Source organism: Diaphorina citri, unplaced genomic scaffold, assembly GCF_000475195.1.
Source record: "Diaphorina citri unplaced genomic scaffold, Diaci psyllid genome assembly version 1.1 scaffold152, whole genome shotgun sequence".
In the NCBI taxonomy this organism is placed as follows: Eukaryota; Metazoa; Arthropoda; class Insecta; order Hemiptera; family Psyllidae; genus Diaphorina; species Diaphorina citri.
The window spans coordinates 27,736-51,954 of record NW_007377589.1 but is presented as its reverse complement, the minus strand read 5'-3'; the positions used below and the strand labels follow the sequence as shown (position 1 = coordinate 51,954).

Here is a 24,219-nt window from a genome sequence, read left to right as displayed (position 1 = left end):
TTTGTTCGCGGATTTGGCCATTATGTTCGCGGATTTCGCGATTATGTTCGCGGATTTGGTGATTTTGTTCGCGGAAGAACGTCCCGGTGTAAACGTTCAAGGAAGGATTTCAAAGCGAGACTAAGGTTAACGCTGGCTTTGGTTGCCTCGGCCTTTGTCTTCTCGACAGCTGTAGCCTCGGTGTGGTTACCTGTCATCAGCTCTGACTTGCGGTTCACGGCCCAGCCTAAGCTACGCTCGACGGCCATCTTCCATTTCTTGAAACGGGCGTCGCGTTCTGAGGGGAGGAACAAAATACAACGTTGGTCAATAAAATTAATAAGGACATAGGATTTTAAATTACAAACACTCGTAAATAAAACAATGGATTTGGCGATTATGTTCGCGGATTTGGCGATTATGTTCGCGGGTTTCGCGATTATGTTCGCGGATTTCGCGATTATCGTTCCCTCTATTAAACCTCTTTTACAGATACACAGCGTTGAACTCGTTAAAGAGGGAATCATATTTCTTTGAACAGAAACCCTTTACAGATAATGATAATGGTACGATTTGTTCTTTTCAGTGTCATCTGTGGTATGACTCAGTTCACGACGAAAGGTCACATCATCAGAGCTGCTCTCGAAGCTATTTGCTTTCAAACCCGTGACATCCTGGAAGCTATGCATCAAGATTGTCGAGTACCAGTGACCAGTCTGAGGGTAGACGGCAAGATGTCTTCCAATAAACTCCTCATGCAACTGCAGGCTGATCTCACCGGAATTCCAGTCAGTAAGTAGATATGAAAGGAATTTTAACTGTCAAAAAACCAAAAAAGGAGAACACCAGTAACTTATACTCTTCACAGTTGAAAAAAAAAATCAAATCAAATCATGAATTAGTTGTGCCTCTTAACAACTATGTGGATATCACAGTAGGTATTAGGTACAAGTCTTTCATTTACTCAATCATCATATGTATCATCGCTCGTTTCTTTGACTTGTAAAGCCGTCACTGGTCGCTATTGTCGAGTACCAGTGACCAGTCTGAGGGTAGACGGCAAGATGTCTTCCAATAAACTCCTCATGCAACTGCAGGCTGATCTCACCGGGATTCCAGTCAGTAAGTAGAATAGAAAATCTTGTTTATCCTGCCCGAATTACACTGAAAATCCTAGACATAAACATAATTAATAAATAAGTGCAATTTTTTATTTTTTCATGTCATGTCAAAATTTTTGGTTATCGCTGCAGCATTGTATTTGTAAGATTTTTCAAATAGCTCATTACTAGGAGCCTACTTTCATAGCATTATAAAGAGCTCCCCTTGACTTATTATGTCAACTCTTTACATTTTCTTTCTATGTAGTTGGTAATGCCGTCACTGGTCGTTACTCGAATAAAGTAGCTACTCAGTTGTCCTCACGAGGCTGAGTGCACCCCGTATTCCAAACACAGAACAGAAAAAAAACTTCGACACTGTCGCAAATTGAACCGGAGACTTCCGCTAAGCTACGCTCGACGGCCATCTTCCATTTCTTGAATCGGGCGTCGCGTTCTGAGGGGAGGAACAAAATACAAAGGATTTTAAATTACAAACACTCGTACATAAAACAAGCAATATTCTAACACACCGAGGTCACTCGGTGTTATAGTTGTCAAAACGCTCGCTTGATAAACAAAGCCTAAGCTACGCTCGACGGCCATCTTCCATTTCTTGAATCGGGCGTCGCGTTCTGAGGGGAGGAACAAAATACAAAGGATTTTAAACATAAAACAATCAATATTCTAACACACCGAGGTCACTCGGTGTTATAGTTGTCAAAACGCTCGCTTGATAAACAGGAGAGCGTGGGTTCAATGCCAGCCGAGGTATTGAAGTTTATCCTCAACAGCGCTGTTAGAGAATTTGACCACAATTTACCCAAAGATTGATAAATGCACCTTGATAGTCAATAAAGTAGCTCCTCAGTTGTCCTCACGAGGCTGAGTGCACCCCGTATTCCAAACACAGAACAGAAAAAAAACTTCGACACTGTCGCGAATTGAACCCGAGACTTCCTATGTGCAAGTCTAGTGTGATACCCACTCAGCCACGGAAACTGCTTGAACTTGACAACCCTATTTACCCTAATGGTTTTTGACAACTTAATTCACCCTATTTTTTGTTTTTCTCCCCCAGTTAAATCAGGCGGTACTGATGTGACCTCACTAGGAGCTGCTATGGCCGCTGGATCTGCCAAGGGTATTGAAGTGTGGTCTATGAAACATCATCCTAACCTAGCCCATAGGGAAACCATTGCCTCGCAACAGACATTCCTTCCTGTTACCACTTATGAAGGTATGTTACCGATCTCTAGACATAATGGCCAAGGGGGATTAATAATAGTGCTTATTTATACGTTTATCCTCAACAGCGCTGTTAGAGAATTTGACCACAATTTACCCAAAGATTGATAAATGCACCTTGATAGTATAGAACTACTATCAAGGTGCATTTATCAATCTTTGGGTAAATTGTGGTCAAATTCTCTAACAGCGCTGTTGAGGATAAACTTCAATACATCGGCTGGCATTGAACCCACGCTCTCCTGTTTATCAAGCGAGCGTTTTGACAACTATAACACCGAGTGACCTCGGTGTGTTAGAATATTGATTGTTTTATGTACGAGTGTTTATATAATAGATCAGTGATTCCCAAACTGGGGTCCGCGGCCCCCGAAGGAATTTGCGACCCCCGGGAAGATCACATAAAACAAAGTAAAGCTGCCGCGGAGCGTTCACAGTTGAAAACAACGGGCCGCGTAGAAAAAAAAAAGTTTGGGAACCACTGGAATACATTATAGGTATGTACCTTGTTTATCTTGCTCGAGTGAGACTAAAAAGTCCCTTTACCCCAGCAGTCTAAACAAACATCCATTTTCACCTCCAGAAGCCATCAGAATTGACAATTGAATTTAATTTTTGGGTCTACATATGCCACGAGGCCCAGCACTTTGTTCACTTGTTTATCTTGCTCGAGTGAGACTAAAAAGTCCCTTTACCCCAGCAGTCTAAACAAACATCCATTTTCACCTCCAGAAGCCATCAGGATTGACAATTAAATTTAATTTTTGGGTCTACATATGCCACGAGGCCCAGCACTTTGTTCTAGAGGCTTCACATTTTAATTCGAGAGAAACTTCTATTTAAAATTTATTATAAAGAAGGTCCCTAAAGACCATACTTACGCTAGAAACGTTCTGTATGAGCCATGATAGTTTGAGTGCACTGAAGTAAGGTGATACTGGGAGTCCACATATTGGTTTCAGGTAGTCTTTGTCTTGGTCTGGGAATTTGGCCAGAACTTGGTCGACTATGTTGTCTGCTCGAGTATCAGACCACACTGAAATTCAGAATACAAAGTTCGAGTGTTGAGCCTCAACAAATGGCCTTCCTCTTGGATGTTGTCTGCTCGAGTATCAGACCACACTGAAATTCAGAATACAAAGTTTGCGATTAGCCTCAACAAATGGCCTTCCTCTTGGACAACATTATTTTTTTTATCGCTGCAGAAATTCGAACCGTGGTGTAAAGGTAGAAACACACCTACTATAGGTTATGAAGGTAATGCCTTAGCGAATTTTTCGCATAGAGAGCAAAAAACTAATGGGTCTGTTAGTTATTCGTTCAATTGGTAGGAACTAGGAATATCAATCATAAACTCTACTAGGTATCAAATCACATGAGCTTTTATACGTAACGCATTCCAACCTCCGTTAGTTATTCGTTCAATTGGTAGGAACTAGGAATATCAATCATAAACTCTACTAGGTATCAAATCACATGAGCTTTTCTACGTAACGCATTCCAACCTCCTAGGGTTATCACAGTTATCAGAAAAAGTTCCTTTCCAATTCTTCGTAACTTTGATAATTTATTGATGAGTAACTCGTTTTTCCTAGGCGTATCGTATAATATTGATAAGGGTTCATGCAGTAAACCGTCACTAAGATGGAGGTTTTACCCCTCCATTCAACGACAAGGTACACGCTTACCGACAGTACCTACTCACATAGCCTATTGAAAAAATAAGTCGTTGTTGTAGCGGCTTCATCTGTAGCCGAATGGTGATGGCAGAATAAAGAAAGGATACGCTTACCTACAGTACCTACTCACATAGCCTATTGAAAAAATAAGTCGTTGTTGTAGCGGCTTCATCTGTAGCCGAATGGTGATGGCACAATAAAGAAAGGATATTTTTTTCTTTTTCTGCCATACACCGGGGTCTCTAGGCATGTTTAATTGATTCGTCCTGAACCACAGTCAACTATCCTGAGGCCTTGTTCTTTAAAAGCAGAGAGAACACGTTAAAAAAAAACCCACCGATAGCATTGTAAAGCGGTTCTCCGGTGTTCAAGTCCCATACGACGGTGGTTTCCCTCTGGTTGGTAATGCCCAGGGTGACAATATCATCTCGGCTGAGGCCATGGGCGCTCAGCTTCTCAATTGCCCTGTCCATGGTGGTCTGGACTGCCTGGAGGATCTCCATGGGGTCCTGTTCTGCCCAGCCTTCCTGAGGACTGATCGTGCTGATGTCCATTGAGTGCGACACCACTTCTTCTTGTGTAAGCGCCGAGATGATCTGGAAAGGAAAGGATTACGACTCCGATATGAAATTTAAATATTGATCAGTAGTCCCGCCCATCAGGATTCGGCTCGAGGATTTCAAAGTGTTGTTGTTGGTGTTGTTGTTTTTACTAATCCAAAGGAATTGATCACTAGGTCATTTTCCTATTTCAATTTCAAAGTAAGTTAATTCATTCGGAGACGTATTGTGTGTTAGGAAGAGATGAAGGTGTAGGGGTGATGGACAGTTGTTCTAGAGTGCATGCGATGGCCACTAGATTGAGCTGTCGGATAGCATGCAGGGCTAGAACGTCCCGGAAAGGAAAATGGAATGGAATAAGGGTTAGTTGAAATCAGAAGACATGAAGACAAAGAAGAGCCAGATATAGGTACAGTTTCCCGATGACAAATTGGCAAAAACTAAGCCAGTCACACACATTGTTTTGGAAAAAAAAGAATTTTAATTAAGTCAAGCATAAATGCTTGTTGCAAATGTAGTTCCCCCCCTTAATACAGTACGCTAAATTTTCCAACTTCACTTAAAACTCGAACCAACAACCTCCAGATATAGAGGCAATCTATAATCTAACCAATACACCACAGAGCAGTTTTGAATCTCTAGGAGCGCTGTCAAACTTCCTTGACTTGGAGGGGCGGAGCGCTGTCCGCGCTCCTTTTTTAACAGGCATCTGAAAGTGTGTGGCCGAAAAAGTTCAAAGTTTTACAACTGTGAACTATTAGAGGCCCCTACCTCTCTTGCAAACTGAACGTTAGTGCCCGGCCTTCAACATAAAAAAAAAGATAAAAAAAGCACTGTAGTACCAGGGGGAATGAACTTTTCAGAGCAATTTCTGGTTGTTTGTTAGAACTTTATGCCTGGCCAAACCGCTCATCCGATTGCTATGAAACTTTGTCAACTTATTGCTTGCACTCCCGTGAATGTTGTAGGTTATTTTCCGGTTCGTTTTTATTAAGCTACGCCGAGCAAAACCACTAAATGGATGAGTGACATAAACGGCCATGCCGGATTTCGGCTAGTAATTGATAAGGTTTCCGGTTCGTTTTTGTTAAGCTACGCCGAGCAAGACCACTAAATGGATGAGTGACATGAACGGCCATGCCTTAAGGATTTACTAGAAGAAATCCGGAGGGAAGCGACGCATTTCGGCTAGTAATTGATAAGGGTGTTTTTAGATTTTTTTCTCTCATTCTTGAATTTAAAAATATCGAATCCCGCGTTTTACTGGCAATCTAGTGTGAAAAAAGTGCTTTGCAAGCCCTAGAAGTCAACAATGAGAAGAAGTCAATCTATGAGCCTTGCATACCTGATCTAGCAAGAAGATACTTTAAGCTCCGACTCAAGAGGATGTACAATCCCAGGACTCGGATCTCCGAAGGAGAACTTGTCAATCCGGTGTGAGAAGTTATAGGTGGCTCCCAAGCCGAACATTGTGAGATGAATATGGCCTCCAGGGAGAGCCAATGATTTGCCCGCTGTAACGTGCAGGTTACCGGCGACCTTGTTGAGAGTGAGGGAGCCATGAATGCGACACGCGTCCGGGGGTTCACTCGGCTTGGATTTTCTAAGAAACGTTGAGAGTGAGGGAGCCATGAATGCGACACGCGTCCGGGGGTTCACTCGGCTTGGATTTTCTAAGAAACGAGATTCAAATGGATTAGCTAGCCTGATTATAAGAAAAAGTTTGGCTTGGATTGTCTGAGAAACAAAATTCAAATGAATTCCTAGTCCGACTGATTATAAGAAAAAGTAGGAGAGAGCCTAATTAGTTCGAAGGGATGCACATTTACAAACTTCAGCTATTTTGTTAAGTTTCAGACAAGGAGAATTCAGTCGTAAAGGTAGAAACACGCTCACGTGACGTGATAGGACAACTAGACTACTATCACGTCACGTGAGCTGACATGACGTGAAGGTAGTGTGGCTATCAGGAACGAAATTATCTACAATATGGGAAAACTTTGAACTACATCTCTCTGACCCCTCATGAGCTCTAATGTGACGTGATGGTAGTGTGTTTCCTACCTTAAGTTTATTTTGAGCATGTGATGGAACCTTTATAAAAAAAAATAGCCTGTCCTAAAGTTTTCTTACCTCTTGGGTAGTTCAGTGAATGTGGATATAAACCTGTTAAACATAAATTGACTGATGCAATTTTAAGGTAGGCACATCTCTGTCTAAGATTATCTCTACATCAAAAGTCACAACTATAGGTACTTAGGTACTGGTGATATTGTTAAATCTCCGACTAAAATAGACAAATTAGTTTTCAACTTTTCGAATGTCTTTCTCAGTTCTTCAGTTATAAGAAAATAGGCACTATGTAGTAAGTGTGTAAGTGTTATATCTCACCTTTTTGAAGGTCTTGAATTTTCTAAGAAAAAATTCATAAGACTTCTATCTGATATGGTCACTTGTAAAAATACCCATCGACTGCGCTTCTGTGCCTTGGAAATTGGTTTTGGTAGAGTCTTTCTTCAATGTCACATTATTATTCTCTTAGCTATTCATGATGATGTAGTAAGTGTGTAAGTGTTATATCTCACCTTTTTGAAGGTCTTGAATTTTCTAAGAAAAAATTCATAAGACTTCTATCTGATATGCTCACTTGTAAAAATACCCATCGACTGTGCTTCAGTGCTTTGGAAATTGGTTTTGGTAGAGTCTTTCTTCGATGTCACATTATTATTCTCTTAGCTATTCATGATGTGAGTTCAATGGTGTTCAAATCGTAATCTGGGCTGGTTTCAAGGCATATTTCAGCACCAGGATGAAAGTCATAGCAAATGTTACCATCGATTACGATAGCGCCATTCGTGCACATCGATTTGATTTTGATCCTCTGGATGAATCCAAATTCCTGCACATCTTCACTGCCGATCATATCGCGGATAGCATAGGCGAGGCGAGAGTCATCTGGAAGAGAAACAAAACAATACCAAAGATGTTTTTTTTTTTTAGTATGGCCACACTGGATTGAAACCCTCTATATTATACAGGTTCTTCTAGAAGCTGAGTGGGCCTGTTAAACACCGTTATCGGTAGGTACACAAAGTCAGTAGTTTGTACACAAAAATGCATGGTACACTATTGCTGTGGGTTCGAAAATCATCGAGTCCATTTAGAACCGGGGAATCTGGGGTTGCATTTTTGTGTAGAACGCTTGTACACTTCAAATTCTCAAAGTTTACCTATGCTGGGTTCTACACATTTCTGAATCCTCGATTCGCAATCTCGGGTTGGCAAATTCTAAAGTATTTTGAGTTCAAGAGTTTTATGTTCTACACAAAAATGCATGGCACACTGTTTCTGTGGGTTCGAAAATCAACGAGTCCATTTAGAACCGGGGAATCTGGGGTTGCATTTTTGTGTAGAACGTACAACTCGCGAGAATTCATCAACCCAAGTTCGCGAATCCGCCATTCAGAAATTTGTAGAACCTAGCAATAACGACTCAAACGAACTACTGTAAGTTCAAGCGTCTCAAAGGCCGAAAACTGAACAATCTTTGGCCCTAGTTACCTACCAGGACTAAACTGCAGGGATTTGTTATACCGCTCCGTTATTTCTGCCACATTGCATCCACTAGTATCGAGTCCAGACAGTGTCAACAGTAGATTCACTTTGGCCTCACTCAATTTACTGATCGTATAATACCAAGCTGTACTCCCTGAGCCTGTGTTAATGCACATCCCGGAACATTTGATTTGCTTGGCAGGGACATGAGAGTCGCATGAGATGATGAGTTTGGACACCAGGGCTGAGTTGTACTCACCCACGTACACCTGAGAGAAGAAAGTTTATTTATTTAATAAGGCAACATTTAAATTACAAGAAAAAACAAGTCTAGCCTAAAAGAGCTTGGAGGGTAGCACATCTGTCTTGTAAGTGCTAGGTCACAGGTTAGATTCTCACCTGGGACAAACTTTATCCTAAACAGATGAGGTTCGTTCCTCACTCTTTCTTTGATTTAGGGACAATCAGACCTCTCTTGTTACGGTTTCCTCTATTAAACCTCTTCAAAAAATTATTTTCAGTTCTGATATGTACTTACATCATTCAGTGCCAACTCAGGTAAAATATGGAAGTCCTTGGGTTCATTTTCAGGCAAAGTTCTGAAATAAAATAGAAAACAAATCTAATATATAAAAATGAATGTGTGTGTGTGTGTTTGTTTGTTCGAACTTTATGCCTGGCCAAACCACTCATCTGATTGCTATGAAACTTTGTCAACTTATTGCTTGCACTCCCGTAAAGATTATAGGCTATTTTCCGGTTCGTTTTTGTTGTTTGTAAACTTATTGCTTTCACTTCCGTGAAGGTTATAGGCTGTTTTCCGGTTCGTTTTTGTTGAGCTACGCCGAGCAAGACCACTATATGGATGAGTGACATGAACAGCCATGCCTTAAGGATTTACTAGCAGAAATCCGGAGTGAAGTGACAGATTTTGGCTAGTAGACTCCCGTGAAGGTTGTAGGCTATTTTCCGGTTCGTTTTTATTAAGCTACGCCGAGCAAAACCACTAAATGGATGAGTGACATGAACGGCCATGCCTTAAGGATTTCGGCTAGTAATTGATAAGGGTTTTTAGATTTTTTTCTCTTATTCTTGAATTTAAAAATATCGAATCCCGAGTTTTACTGGCAATCTAGTGAAAATGGTCCTATGTAATCTCTCACCTTCTTTGGTAATTTTAAGCTCCGACTCAAGAGGATGTACAATCCCAGGACTCGGATCTCCGAAGGAGAACTTGTCAATCCGGTGTGAGAAGTTATAGGTGGCTCCCAAGCCGAACATTGTGAGATGAATATGGCCTCCAGGGAGAGCCAATGATTTGCCCGCTGTAACGTGCAGGTTACCAGCTACCTTGTTGAGAGTGAGGGAGCCATGAATGCGACACGCGTCCGGGGGTTCACTCGGCTTGGATTTTCTAAGAAACAAGATTCAAATGGATTAGCCAGCCTGATTATAAGAAAAAGTTTGGCTTGGATTGTCTGAGAAACAAAATTCAAATGAATTCCTAGTCCGACTGATTATAAGAAAAAGTAGGAGAGAGCCTAATTAGTTCGAAGGGTAGCACATTTACAAACTTCAGCTATTTTGTTAAGTTTCAGACAAGGAGAATTCAGTCATAAAGGTAGAAACACGCTCACGTGATGTGATAGGACTACTATCACGTCACGTGAGCTGACATGACGTGAAGGTAGTGTGACTATCAGGAACGAAATTACCTACAATATTATGGGAAAATTTTGAACTAAATCTTTCTGACTCCCCATGAGCTCTAACGTGACGTGATAGTAGTGTATTTCCTACCTTAAGTTTATTTTGAGCATGTGATGGAACCTTTATAGAAAAAGTAGGAGAGAGCCTAATTAGTTCGAAGGGTAGCATTTACAAACTTCAGCTATTTTGTTAAGTTTCAGACAAGGAGAATTCAAACGTAAAGGTAGAAACACGCTCATGTGACGTGATAGGATCACGTCACGTGAGCTGACATGACGTGAAGGTAGTGTGGCTATCAGCAACGAAATTACCTACAATATTATGGGAAAACTTTGAACTGCATCTTTCTGACTCCTCATGAGCTCTAACGTGACGTGATAGTAGTGTGTTTCCTACCTTAAGTTTATTTTGAGCATGTGATGGAACCTTTATAAAAAAATAGCCTGTCCCAAAGTTTTCTTACCTCTTGGGTAGTTCAGTGAATGTGGATATAAACCTAAGAAAAAGTAGGAGAGAGCCTAATTAGTTCGAAGGGTAGCATTTACAAACTTCAGCTATTTTGTTAAGTTTCAGACAAGGAGAATTCAGTCGTAAAGGTAGAAACACGCTCATGTGACGTGATAGGATAACTAGACTACTATCACGTCACGTGAGCTGACATGACGTGAAGGTAGTGTGGCTATCAGCAACGAAATTACCTACAATATTATGAGAAAACTTTGAACTGCATCTTTCTGACTCCTCATGAGCTCTAACGTGACGTGATGGCAGTGTGTTTCCTACCTCAAGTTTATTTTGAGCATGTGATGGAACCTTTATAAAAAAATAGCCTGTCCTAAAGTTTTCTTACCTCTTGGGTAGTTCAGTGAATGTGGATATAAACCTGGACTTCCACAGAAGATTTTGGACTGCATGAAATTCTTCTTGTAGGTAAGAGTTGACATGTTGCATGCTGTCAAAGTAGGATTTCTGTGCAGGTTCTAACTCAAACCATGTATCTTCTTCTTGAAGTTCACCAAACAAGATCATGTTCTGATTGGTGGAATCAATGATGTCTGCACCCAAACCTGAACCAATGAAAAATTCACATGAGCTTAGTGCAAAAAAAATAATGGCTGATTTGTCTTTTTTATATTGCCTTTTTACCCCAAGGGTTTATAACACTAGTAAGTAATAATGATAATAAAAACATGACTTCCAGCTTTATAATCACCCCCCTCCCCCTTTACCTATTCAGGTGGCTGGTTACCTTTTCAGATAGTTAAAAAAGTAAAGTGAAAAAAATGTACAGAATATTTTTACTTTTCAGCTAAGTTTAGCTCAGGTAACTGCCCCCTATCTTTTTTAAGCTTTAAAAGACTTACTATGACATGGCATGGCAATTGAACAATCTTTGGCCCTAGTTACCTACCAGGACTAAACTGCAGGGATTTGTTATACCGCTCCGTTATTTCTGCCACATTGCATCCACTGGTATCGAGTCCAGACAGTGTCAACAGTTGATTCACTTTGGCCTCACTCAATTTACTGATCGTATAATACCAAGCTGTACTCCCTGAGCCTGTGTTAATGCACATCCCGGAACATTTGATTTGCTTGGCAGGGACATGAGAGTCGCATGAGATGATGAGTTTGGACACCAGGGCTGAGTTGTACTCACCCACGTACACCTGAGAGAAGAAAGTTTATTTATTTAATAAGGCAACATTTAAATTACAAGAAAAAACAAGTCTAGCCTTAAAGAGCTTGGAGAGTAGCACATCTGCGATATATTCAAGACATTGATGATTGAATTATAGCAATGAGTTCCACAGACAATATTGAAGTTATTGGGTTTAATTTAAAGGATTTTTTTATTCTTCCTTCCCACAGCCAGTCTGGTTATTGGTTATTAAGACTTATTAGTGGATTCGGAAGTTATGGGCAGAAGGCAGCTTTTATTTCAGTAGATTTTTTTCCAAGACAAAACACAGACAATATTGAAGTTATTGGGTTTAATTTAAAGGATTTTTTTATTCTTCCTTTCCACAGACAGCCAGGTTATTGGTTATTAGACTTATTAGTGGATTTGGAAGTTATGGGCAGAAAGCAGCTTTTATTAGTTCTATTTCAGTAGATTTTTTTCCAAGACAACAAAAAAAAGATACCCTACACGACTACAAATTTTATCACTTGCAGCATATTTTCAAAATTTCGCGCCTTTAGCCTTAGCCCTACATTTTTATTTTGACCAATGAACGCCTTTGGATTTCCCCTCCATTTCTCCTTCTTCCTCAAAAGTGCGCGCTGCGCGGGAATTTTTTGAAAAAATTAAAAATCCAATTTTTTAAATTTTGGTGAAAGGCTGAAAGGTGAAAAGTGAAAACGTCAAAACGAACAGCAAACAAAAAAGTAATCTGTACTGTATCTCCTCCTGATTTCCAGTTTGAGTGAAGTATTCTACTTAATAAGGCAACATTTAAATTACAAGAAAAAACAAGTCTAGCCTAAAAGAGCTTGGAGGGTAGCACATCTGCCTTGTAAGTGCTAGGCTAGGTCACAGGTTAGATTCTCGCCTGGGACAAACTTTATCTTAAACAGATGAGGTTCATTCCTCACTCTTTCTTTGATTTAGGGACAATCAGACCTCTCTTGTTACGGTTTCCTCTATTAAACCTCTTCAAATAATTATTTTTAGTTCTGATATGTACTTACATCATTCAGTGCCAACTCAGGTAAAATATGGAAGTCCTTGGGTTCATTTTCAGGTAAAGTTCTGAAATAAAAGAGAAAACAAATCTAATATATAAAAATGAATGTGTGTGTTTGTTCGAACTTTATGCCTGGCCAAACCACTCATCTGATTGCTATGAAACTTGCTACGCCGAGCAAGACTGCTATAAGGATGAGTGACATAAACGGCCATGCCTTAAGGATTTACTAGCAGAAATCCGGAGCAAAGCAACAGATTTCGGCTAGTAGATAATAATAATAAAAAGAAAAGAGGAAACAATAGTGAACTGAACCCACATAAGCTATACAAGTTTCAACTCTGATCTTGCCTAATAAAGACCTTCTATTGTCCTTGAAATTTCACCCCAATTAAATTTTCAATGAGTTATTATTGAAACTATTGGTTAATATTTTTCTATGTAGAAAATAGTGTTGAAAACATTGCTGAACAAGGATGAGTGACATGAACAGCCATGCCTTAAGGATTTACTAGCAGAAATCCGGAGTGAAGTGACAGATTTTGGCTAGTAGATAATAAATTAATAATAATAAAAAGAAAAGAGGAAACAAAAGTGAATTGAATCCACATAAGCTATACAAGTTTCAACTCTGATCTTGCCTAGTAAAGACCTTCTATTGTCCTTGAAATTTTACCCCAATTAAATTTTCAATGAGTTATTATTGAAACTATTGGTTAATATTTTTCAATGTAGAAAATAGTGTTGAAAACATTGCTGAACAATTGGTGAATTTATTACCCAGGGAAATCTTCACCATTCAACTCACCGAGGACGGGAAGGGGGGTTGTCAGAGTGTAGGGAATGGCTGGTGGTGTTACCTCTCAATGAAACTTTTATCCTTGTCCTGTACAGGTTCTTATATTTACCCTGAAATGAAAACAACAAACAACCATAACAATTGAAATAATAATAAATAAATAAAATTAAATTAAATACCTACATGTTAATATCAAACAAGACAAGTCTGGGAATGTACACAGTATGAGTAGTTTGAATGAGGGTGTCTGGTGAAATATAATTCAGTCTTGCACGAACTTTCAACTTACTAAATGTTCTCTTCCTTATTTTCTGTAAACTAAAACACTAGCAACTTCAATATTCATGATTTTGAGAGGAAACTACGAATTCAATCTTTATCGCTCATCTGACGAGGGGCATGCTACGAGCTACGACACATAAGAGTCCAAACAGTGATGTACGTGGGAATGCTTCAAATTTTCGGAGTCTGGCCTACAGTGAAGGAGAAAAGTGAGGCTCGAGGGGAGGGGATTCCCCCCCCCGTCGCGAACGCGAGTTTTGTTTCCATAGATACTGCCATGGCAACGGAATCTAATATATAAAAAGTAAAAACGAATGTGTATGTGTTTGTATTTTCAAATCAAATTTGAAGATGACGGCAGTTTCAAAACATGAGGTAAATCTTATTAATATTTAGCACAATTCCCTTTAGGGATTGAGGAATCGCGTGCTGCTGGTTTCCTGGCTCCACTCAGGCTGGGTGAGGTCAAATTGAGAAGGTAGCTTGTCACTAGATGGTGAGGAAAACCATTGTCATAAGAAGACCTAAGTTGTTCAAAGTGATTTTAAACCCCCATACCTACCTTCCCACCTCCCTTTAGGGGATGACAATACACCAAATATACTGTAATTTGTTCAGAAGCAATGATAATGAAAAATTGCTACAAATTTTCCATTCAAGCTTGCTTTAGGAGTGTTCTAAGGCTGTTAATAAGGCAACATTTAAATTACAAGAAAAAACAAGTCTAGCCTAAAAGAGCTTGGAGGGTAGCACATCTGCCTTGTAAGTGCTAGGTCACAGGTTAGATTCTCGCCTGGGACAAACTTTATCCTAAACAGATGAGGTTCATTCCTCACTCTTTCTTTGATTTAGGGACAATCAGACCTCTCTTGTTACGGTTTCCTCTATTAATCCTCTTCAAAGAAACATTTTTAGTTGGTATACTTACATCATTCAGTGCCAACTCTGGTAAAATATGGAAGTCCTTGGGTTCATTTTCAGGCAAAGTTCTGAAATAAAAGAGAAAACCAAATAATATAGTAATTTTCTATTTCAAGACTTCACGTGAGCTAAGCCTAGCCCAGTTCATAATCACGGCCTCAAGGTAGTTCTTATAGGGTACAATTAGAAGAAGTGTTTTTGACTGGGCAGGAGGGTTCAAGCCTTAGCTAGAGTGAACCTGGAACATGGGAAATAATATTGTTGTAGGAAGGAATTTTAATTGTGTTAAGCATAAATGCTTGTCACAAATGTCGTTCCCCGCTTAAAATATACTACGCTAAATGTCATGACTTGACCTGGACTCGAACCAAAAACCTCCAGATTCCAAGTCCACCGTGCCAACCACAACACCACCGAGGTTGGTACAATGTTGTAGGGATTATATTGTAGCTAGGCTGCGTATTGTAGGGTGGATACGATATTCGTGGAAAAAAGGTCATCATATCCCCTCCTTGGAGTCCTGGGTCAACTCGTTTTTTTTTTATTATTTTTTTTTACGATGCCGAAGGTAAGAATCGAAACTTTTGAATAGAAATCAACAGCGCTACCACAAGACAACCCTTGTCTTTACGTTAATGGACTTACTTCCTCACCCGTCATAAACATGCATGAGATCACAACATACTCTGGATTACCAAAACCATGTGCGTAAATTAACACAAAACTTTCTGGTAGGTATTTCCGTACCGGAAAAATTCACAAACAACACAGTGATGGTATATTTAGTGAGGGTGTTACGGTTTAAGGTCCGTTCCCACTTGTCGTAAGTTTCATCCGATAGGTATTTCCATACCGGAAAAATTCACAAACAACACAGTGATGGTATATTTAGTGAGGGTGTTACGGTTTAACGTCCGTTCCCACTTGTCGTAAGTTTCATCCGATTTTTTTTTCTGCATGTCCTGATTACAAATTAAATGAGTGTTCCTTTACGCATGATACGATTCACGGCCTCAAGGTAGTTCTTATAGGGTACAATTAGAAAAAGTGTTTTTGACTGGGCAGGAGGGTTCAAGCCTTAGCACCAGACAATCATATAGATCTGTAGTTATAGGTATACTCACCTTGACATGGGTGTCATAAACATGCATGAGATCACAACATACTCTGGATTACCAAAACCATGTGCGTAAATTAACACAAAACTTTCTGGTAGGTATTTCCATACCGGAAAAATTCACAAACAACACAGTAATGGTATATTTAGTGAGGGTGTTACGGTTTAACGTCCGTTCCCACTTGCCGTAAGTTTCATCCGATTTTTTGTTCTGCATGTCCTGATTACAAATTAAATGAGTGTTCCCTTACGCATGATACGATTTTTTTTTCCGAACGACAAGTAGGAACGGTTGTATTAAGATATAGTGAGGGTATTAAGATTTAGTGAGTGGTATTACGACATCAAAGTTTGAAAAGATAACAAGATTTCCCCCATATTCCTTGTTTCTTAAAAATTTAGAACTGTGATGTATAACCCTGGACAGTGTGTGTTTACAATTTCATTATTAGGCATCAAGTTATGCGGAATTGTGTGTGCCAATCATTCGACCTCTTTCTGAAGTCCATCAAATTGTTTTTGTTTTGTTCCCTAAAAAAAGTTCGATCTCAAAGTCCAAGCAATGTGTGGACTTTACAGCCTGTTTGTTTACTACCTACATATGATGAATTCATCACGTTTGTTTTGATGTTTAGATGGGGGGGACTTTTCCAGAATCCCTCATCCTGATCTTTCTTTATGTTAATATCTTTGTTTGTATGTTCCGTCTTATTAAAAACTAAAGCATATTATAATTATTTAATATTAATAAAAAAAAAAAAAAAAACTGTATAGTAGGTACCTATGATGGGTAAAGCTACTTCTTTATGGAACTAAATTACAAAGCGTGTATAACTATCTACCTTCCTATATTACCAATACATATAGTAGGTAGTCATGGGGAAAATGAAAAAAAATATTCATCCTTAATAATAATGACATGAAATGAGGTGTTTCGGTTTACATAGGAATGCTATACTAGAAAACGATAGTAGAATACAAAGTAACATAATTTAATTACATAACTAATTTTTCATATGGAGAATAGTTGGGATTTTATAAACATTTCGCTAACACCTTTAATCCTTTCCTGACTTTCTTGTGAAAAAAATAATTTTATATTATTGCTATGTATTGGGATTTTATAAACATTTCGCTAACACCTTTAATCCTTTCCTGACTTTCTTGTGAAAAAATAATTTTATATTATTGCTATGTATGTAGGTACATTGTACAATGTACATATTAGGGTTCATTAAACGTTATTAATTTAATTAGGAACACATAGAAAATTTAGAGTTCTTTAGAATAGTTGGGATTTTATAAACATTTCGCTAACACCTTTAATCCTTTCCTGACTTTCTTGTGAAAAAATAATTTTATATTATTGCTAGGTATGTATGTATGTACATTGTACAATGTACATATTAGGTTCATTAAACGTTATTAATTTAATTAGGAACACATAGAAAATTTAGAGTTCTTTAAAAAAACTATAGCACACGTTCCCGTTCGAACACAAACAAGCAGTCCAATAACCTCAGATCTTATCTTGAGGATAATTGAAAATCTGCTTGAAATCGCACAGTCTTCATCTTGATTACCCACAGTATTCAACTATTCATATTGCTAGAGACAGAGTACCTGGTAAGGATTTCAGCAAGCCAGCGCGCGGCGATAGCACGTCACAAACAAGCAGTCCAATAACCTCAGATCTTATCTTGAGGATAATTGAAAATCTGCTTGAAATCGCACAGTCTTCATCTTGATTACCAACAGTATTCAACTATTCATATTGCTATAGAGACAGAGTACCTGGTAAGGATTTCAGCAAGCCAGCGCGTGGCGATAGCACGCCGAATGTACCAGTTCTCATGTTTCCAAAAGATTACTGAAGTTAAGCAACGTTTAGCATGATTAGTATCCGGATGGGTGAATATCTGTAAAATTGCGCGCTGAATTTCACGCTGGGTGATTCCGAGAAAAGTTCACGTGAGGAGGCGGGAAGCTTTTCGCCAAAATGGAGGGTAAAACTTTCGTCATGTTTCCAAAAGATTACTGAAGTTAAGCAACGTTTAGCATGATTAGTATCCGGATGGGTGAATATCTGTAAAATTGCGCGCTGCTGGCTTTTCTCGGGATTACCCAGCGTGGATAATCCCGAGAAAAGTTCATGTGAGGAGGCGGGAAGCTTTTCGCCAAAATGGAGGGTAAAACTTCCGTCACATGAAATCCTTTTTTGGGCCCCCAAAACCCTCGGAGAGCCCAAAAGAAGCCCCTTTTTGTTTGAAAAAGTCCGAGTGAGGTCTTTAGTTCATTGGACCAAATATTGCTTCAAGACGGAGTTTTGAATAAGACAGCATGACAGCACCCGATCATGTTTGGTTATGATGAAATACTGTGGGTAATAAGTTCGACTGCCAGCAGAATCTATCATATCCGTATCATATCCAATAGAGAGAATGTGAGGAGTCCGAAACTACAGAAGACAAACCACGCGCCTGGGATGGAAGCTAGAAGTCTGTACCTCTCATCTGAAAGCAAAACAAACAAATAGTGTTAAATTTCATACAATAGGAGTCCAAGAAGATTTCCGGCAATCTGGACTGTGAGAGAAATGAGGTATGCGAAGTTACTTCCAGCTAGAGGCTGGCAGTTTGTTTATGTTTACAAATAATAATTATTTCTTCTTTTTAGTGGTTATGTACTGGGTTAGGCTAGGCTCGGATTGATTTTCTTCCTCTTTTCATATCCTAGCATAGAACTGGGCTAGGCTTTATAGCTGATAGCTCACACCAAGGCTTGCGAGCGCTAGTGTTTTTACAATTTGGCACAAGTCTGTACCTCTCATCTGAAAGCAAAACAAACAAATAGTGTTAAATTTCATACAATAGGAGTCCAAGAAGATTTCCGGCAATCTGGGCTGTGAGAGAAATGAGGTATGCGAAGTTATTTCCAGCTAGAGGCTGGCAGTATGTTTACAAATAATAATAATAATTCTTTAACGAGTTCAACGCTGTGTATCTGTAAAAGAGGTTTAATAGAGGGAACTGTAGGCCTTATCTTCCAGAAATCGAAGAGAGAAGAAAGGCAGGATAGGAGAAAGTCAGCAGTTCCGAAAACGATTATTATGCGTTCAAGATAAAATCAGTAACGGGCGGGAATCAAACCCGCGATCTAGCGCTTACAAGGCAGACGCGCTACCAACCAAGCTAACTAGGCTGGTATACTCAAATCTCATTATTTTTTAAGGAATGACATTTTTACTTTCTACAGTTATAGCGAAGCTATACTATGTAGTAATGAGAAAGTACCAACCAAGCTAACTAGGCTGGTATACTCAAATCTCATTATTTAAGGAATGACATTTTTACTTTCTACAGTTATAGCGAAGCTATAATACTATGTAGTACTGAGAAGGTATTGCAATCGGTCCAATTTTTTTCAATATTATGTTACACTCAAAGATTACCAACCAAGCTAACTAGGCTGGTATACTCAAATCTCATTATTTAAGGAATGACATTTTTACTTTCTACAGTTATAGCGAAGCTATACTATGTAGTACCGAGAAAGTATTGCAATCGGTTCAATTTTTTTCAATATTATGTTACACTCAAAGAAGGTTGGATTTCACAAGGCATTCTCTTACCCTCGCGCGTCCTTTCTCCAGTACGGGGCGTACAGGCCTCCGAACGCGGGCACGAAGTATACATCGCCGGTAGTCATAACTTTCTCCGCCAGGGATACTCAAAGAAGGTTGGATTTCACAAGGCATTCTCTTACCCTCGCGCGTCCTTTCTCCAGTACGGGGCGTACAGGCCTCCGAACGCGGGTTTCCTCACCCTGATCTTTCTTTATGTTAATATCTTTGTTTGTATGTTCCGTCTTATTAAAAACTAAAGCATATTATAATTATTTAATAATAACAAAATCCGCACTCTACACTTACCCGCTTGCTTCCTGTGTTGTAGAGAAGGAAGCATCCACTCCGGTAGGTATTCTTAGCCTGTCCTTCCTTGAAACACTTCTGTCCCACCAGGGCTGCTTGCTGGTTCGCCAGGGACTCGGTCTCTCGCACATTGTCCATCAGATTCAGATTGTCCCGTAGCCATTTCACCGCTGCCCCGGCTACTGCTATACTTCCCTCTAGGGCGTAGATAGGCGTGGCGTCCGGGCCAAACTGATAGGCCACTGTGGTGACTAGGCCGTTGTTAGAGTGAACCTGGAACATGGGAAATAATATTGTTGTAGGAAGGAATTTTAATTGTGTTAAGCATAAATGCTTGTCACAAATGTCGTTCTCCGCTTAAAATATACTACGCTAAATTTCATGACTTGACCTGGACACGAACCAAAAACCTCCAGATTCCAAGTCTACCGTGCCAACCACAGCACCACCGAGGTTGTTCATTGTTGTAGGGATTATATTGTAGCTAGGCCGCGTACTGTAAGGTGGATACGATATTCGTGGAAAAAAAGGTCATCATATCCCCTCCTTAGAGTCCTGGGTCAACTCTTTTTTTTTTTTTCATTTCCTTTTTTTTACGATGCCGAAGGTAAGAATCGAAACTTTTGAATGGAAATCAACAGTCTTACAACAAGACAACCCTTGTCTTTACGTTAATGGACTTACTCCCTCATCCTTATCTTTCTTTATGTTAATATCTTTGTTTGTATGTTCCGTTTTTATTAAAAAATAAAGCAAATTATAATTATTTAAAAACAACAACAATAATAATAATAATAATATATGCTACAAAGATAACAAGCAGGGCCCGTCCCTCCGGGAATTTTTTAGCCCGTAGTTTATTCGATCCTGGTTAAAGAAATTGTTTTTTTTTTTTTTCCTAAGAAATGATTTTTTTTCTCTCTCAATAAGGCAGATAAGGCACTATTATGATATTTTTGCTCCAAAATTTGAACTGACTACGACCAGCACTCGGCTGTATTAAGTGGGGACTAACTCTATCTATCTGGTACTCGTGCCTATCAGCCTATCTGAGGAGAATTTGAGTACCTACATAACCTTGACACGCCACCACATACTATGTAGCTATTACTAGGTTCCAAAATAACCTCCTTTACTACGATTTTTTACAACAAGTTTGTACTCCTATCGTCTGAGGAGAATTTGAGTACCTACATAACCTTGACACGCCACCACATACTATGTAGCTATTACTAGGTTCCAAAATAACCTCCTTTACCACGATTTTTTACTACAAGTTTGTACTCCTATCGTCAGTTTACTTATGTAGGTTTAAAAAAAACCTATGCATATAAATTACGAAACTCACAAAACAGTAATGATGATAGCCAAGTTGGATAAAATGAATAGAAACACACTTGATATCTACATCTACACACAATTTTAACTTTTCACTGGAATTTAATCAAATTATTTTTTTTAGAACTGCAATCACAACTGCACCCACATAAGATTATTTTCAATTAAATCAGATACATTACAGCAGATTAAAAATTCAATTAGGTGTATTAATTAAGTTGATTTGTTTAAACATTAGCGAGTAGTTATTTGCTTAATTAATTGCACTAGGTACTCTTAGGCATATAACAGTAACAATTAATGATATAACGCGCTCAATTAATATTAATATACTAATGATTATGATGGGTGAATTGCTTTTATATGCTGATCATTGTAGATCAAAGTTTGAAAAGATAACAAGATTTCCCCCATATTCCTTGTTTCTTAAAAATTTAGAACTGTGATGTATAACCCTGGACAGTGTGTTTACAATTTCATTATTAGGCATCAAGTTATGCGGAATTGTGTGAGCCAATCATTCGACCTCTTTCTGAAGTCCATCAAATTATTTTTGTTTTGTTCCCTAAAAAAAGTTCGATCTCAAAGTTCAAGCAAAGTGTGGACTTTACAGCCTGTTTGTTTATTATGATGAATTCATCACGTTTGTTTTGATGTTTAGATGGGGGGACTTTTCCAGAAAGAACTTCGCCCTTTACAGTTCACACTTTACTAAAGCTATGACGTAACAGGGGGAAAAACTTAAAACTTTCCAAAATCGTCATTTTCTGACATCAAAAATTAAAATTTTTTGTGAAGTACTTTTGTTCAGAGTTTTCTAATATATGTAAGTTTGTTTGAATATGCCTAAATTTAATATACTAATGATTATGATGGGTGAATTGCTTTTATATGCTGATCATTGTAGATCAAAGTTTGAAAAGATAACAAGATTTCCCCCATTTTCCTTGTTTCTTAAAAATTTAGAACTGTGATGTATAACCCTGGACAGTGTGTTTACAATTTCATTATTAGGCATCAAGTTATGCGGAATTGTGTGAGCCAATCATTCGACCTCTTTCTGAAGTCCATCAAATTGTTTTTGTTTTGTTCCCTAAAAAAAGTTCGATCTCAAAGTCCAAGCAATGTGTGGACTTTACAGCCTGTTTGTTTACTACCTATGATGAATTCATCACGTTTGTTTTGATGTTTAGATGGGGGACTTTTCCAGACAGAACTTCGCCCTTTACAGTTCACACTTTACTAAAGCTATGACGTACCTAACAGGGGGAAAAACTTGAAACTTTCCAAAATCATCATTTTCTGATATCAAAAATTAAAAAATATTTGTGAAGTACTTTTGTTCAGAGTTTTCTAATATACATAAGTTTGTTTGAATATGCCTAAATTATTGTACCTTATTTATAGTGTCAGCTCGGACTAAAAAGTACCATTCCAACAGTTTTGTGATGTGATTTTTCTAGAAATTCCTGCGTAAAACAAAATTTCTTCAACCAAAACCAAATTTCATTTTGAGTGTCCCATTTGGGTCTATCTAAAATTAAATGCATCATGGTACTAGTGAACATTCCAATCCTCTGATGTGGGAAGAGGTACCGTGCCATTGATGTAGGAAAAGGTGTACCATGGTATGATGTACATAGCACAAAAGAGTAATGATGATAGCCAAGTTGGATAAAATGAATAGAAACACACTTGATATCTACATCTACACACAATTTTAACTTTTTATATGTTGTCTGCTCGAGTATCAGACCACACTGAAATTCAGAATACAAAGTTTGCGATTAGCCTCAACAAATGGCCTTCCTCTTGGACAATATTGTTTTATATCGCTGCAGGAATTCGAACCGTATCTTGGTCTGGGAATTTGGCCAGAACTTGGTCGACTATGTTGTCTGCTCGAGTATCAGACCACACTGAAATTCAGAATACAAAGTTTGAGTGTTGAGCCTCAACAAATGGCCTTCCTCTTGGACAACATTGTTTTATATCGCTGCAGGAATTCGAACCGTGGTGTAAAGGTAGAAACACACCTACTATAGGTTATGAAGGTAATGCCTTAGCGAATTTTTCGCATAGAGAGCAAAAAACTAATGGGCCTGTTAGTTATTCGTTCAATGGGTAGGAACTAGGAATATCAATCATAAACTCTACTAGGTATCAAATCACATGAGCTTTTCTACGTAACGCAACGTGGTGTAAAGGTAGAAACACACCTACTATAGGTTATGAAGGTAATGCCTTAGCGAATTTTTCGCATAGAGAGCAAAAAACTAATGGCCCTGTTAGTTATTCGTTCAATGGGTAGGAACTAGGAATATCAATCATAAACTCTACTAGGTATCAAATCACACGAGCTTTTATATTGATGAGTAACTCGTTTTTCCTAGGCGTATCGTATAATATTGATAAGGGTCCATGCAGTAAACCGTCACTAAGATGGAGGTTTTACCCCTCCATTCAACGACAAGGTACACGCTAACCGACAGTACCTACTCACATAGCCTATTGAAAAAATAAGTCGTTATTGTAGCGGCTTCAGCTGTAGCCGAATGGTGATGGCAGAATAAAGAAAGGATATTTTTTTTTTCTGCCATACACCGGGGTCTCTAGGCATGTTTAATTGAATCGTCCTGAACCACAGTCAACTATCCTGAGGCCTTGTTCTTTAAAAGCAGAGAGAACACGTTAAAAAAAAACCACCGATAGCATTGTAAAGCGGTTCTCCGGTGTTCAAGTCCCATACGACGGTGGTTTCCCTCTGGTTGGTAATGCCCAGGGTGACAATATCATCTCGGCTGAGGCCATGGGCGCTCAGCTTCTCAATTGCCCTGTCCATGGTGGTCTGGACTGCCTGGAGGATCTCCATGGGGTCCTGTTCTGCCCAGCCTTCCTGAGGACTGATCGTGCTGATGTCCATTGAGTGCGACACCACTTCTTCTTGTGTAAGCGCCGAGATGATCTGGAAAGGAAAATGGAATGGAATAAGGGTTAGTTGAAATCAGAAGACATGAAGACAAAGAAGAGCCAGATATAGGTACAGTTTCCCGATCACAAACAGGCAAAAACTAAGCCAGTCACACACATTGTTAAAAAAAAAAAAAAATTAAAGTTAAGCATAAATGCTTGTTGCAAATGTAGTTCCCCGCTTAATACAGTACGCTAAATTTTCCAACTTCACTTAAAACTCGAACCACCAACCTCCAGATATAGAGGCAATCTATAATCTAACCACTACACCACAGAGCAGTTTTGAATCTCTATGAGCGCTGTCAAACTTCCTTGACTTGGCGGGGCGGAGCGCTGT

The 24,219-nt window shown here is 38.9% G+C and overlaps 3 protein-coding genes and 2 long non-coding RNA genes across 5 annotated transcripts; all 5 read right to left on the bottom strand.

Annotated features, from left to right (window-relative positions):
* Positions 1-3,151: 3,151 nt before the first annotated feature.
* On the bottom strand, positions 3,152-4,607 carry LOC108251854 (probable glycerol kinase). Its single transcript, XM_017442279.2, has 2 exons — positions 4,344-4,607; positions 3,152-3,363 (listed from the first exon to the last, which is right to left on the bottom strand). Exons 1-2 carry the CDS (start codon positions 4,558-4,560, stop codon positions 3,167-3,169), a joined length of 414 nt encoding a protein of 137 aa, XP_017297768.1. The 5' UTR covers positions 4,561-4,607; the 3' UTR covers positions 3,152-3,166.
* Positions 4,608-11,234: 6,627 nt separating this feature from the next.
* On the bottom strand, positions 11,235-15,193 carry LOC108251853 (NAD kinase 2, mitochondrial). The gene is made up of 5 exons (XM_026820492.1): positions 15,177-15,193; positions 14,531-14,591; positions 13,330-13,430; positions 12,526-12,586; positions 11,235-11,501 (listed from the first exon to the last, which is right to left on the bottom strand). Exons 1-5 carry the CDS (start codon positions 15,191-15,193, stop codon positions 11,235-11,237), a joined length of 507 nt encoding a protein of 168 aa, XP_026676293.1.
* A 1,755-nt stretch (positions 15,194-16,948) lies between these two features.
* On the bottom strand, positions 16,949-17,619 carry LOC113465726. The gene is made up of 2 exons (XR_003390345.1): positions 17,328-17,619; positions 16,949-17,158 (listed from the first exon to the last, which is right to left on the bottom strand). It is a non-coding gene; the product is annotated as an uncharacterized LOC113465726 (long non-coding RNA).
* Positions 17,620-20,458: 2,839 nt separating this feature from the next.
* LOC113465727 lies at positions 20,459-21,701 on the bottom strand. The gene is made up of 2 exons (XR_003390346.1): positions 20,762-21,701; positions 20,459-20,639 (listed from the first exon to the last, which is right to left on the bottom strand). It is a non-coding gene; the product is annotated as an uncharacterized LOC113465727 (long non-coding RNA).
* A 1,035-nt stretch (positions 21,702-22,736) lies between these two features.
* Positions 22,737-23,904, bottom strand: LOC103505123 (probable glycerol kinase). Its single transcript, XM_017442274.2, has 2 exons — positions 23,616-23,904; positions 22,737-22,828 (listed from the first exon to the last, which is right to left on the bottom strand). Exons 1-2 carry the CDS (start codon positions 23,830-23,832, stop codon positions 22,737-22,739), a joined length of 309 nt encoding a protein of 102 aa, XP_017297763.1. The 5' UTR covers positions 23,833-23,904.
* Between the last annotated feature and the right edge of the window lie 315 nt (positions 23,905-24,219).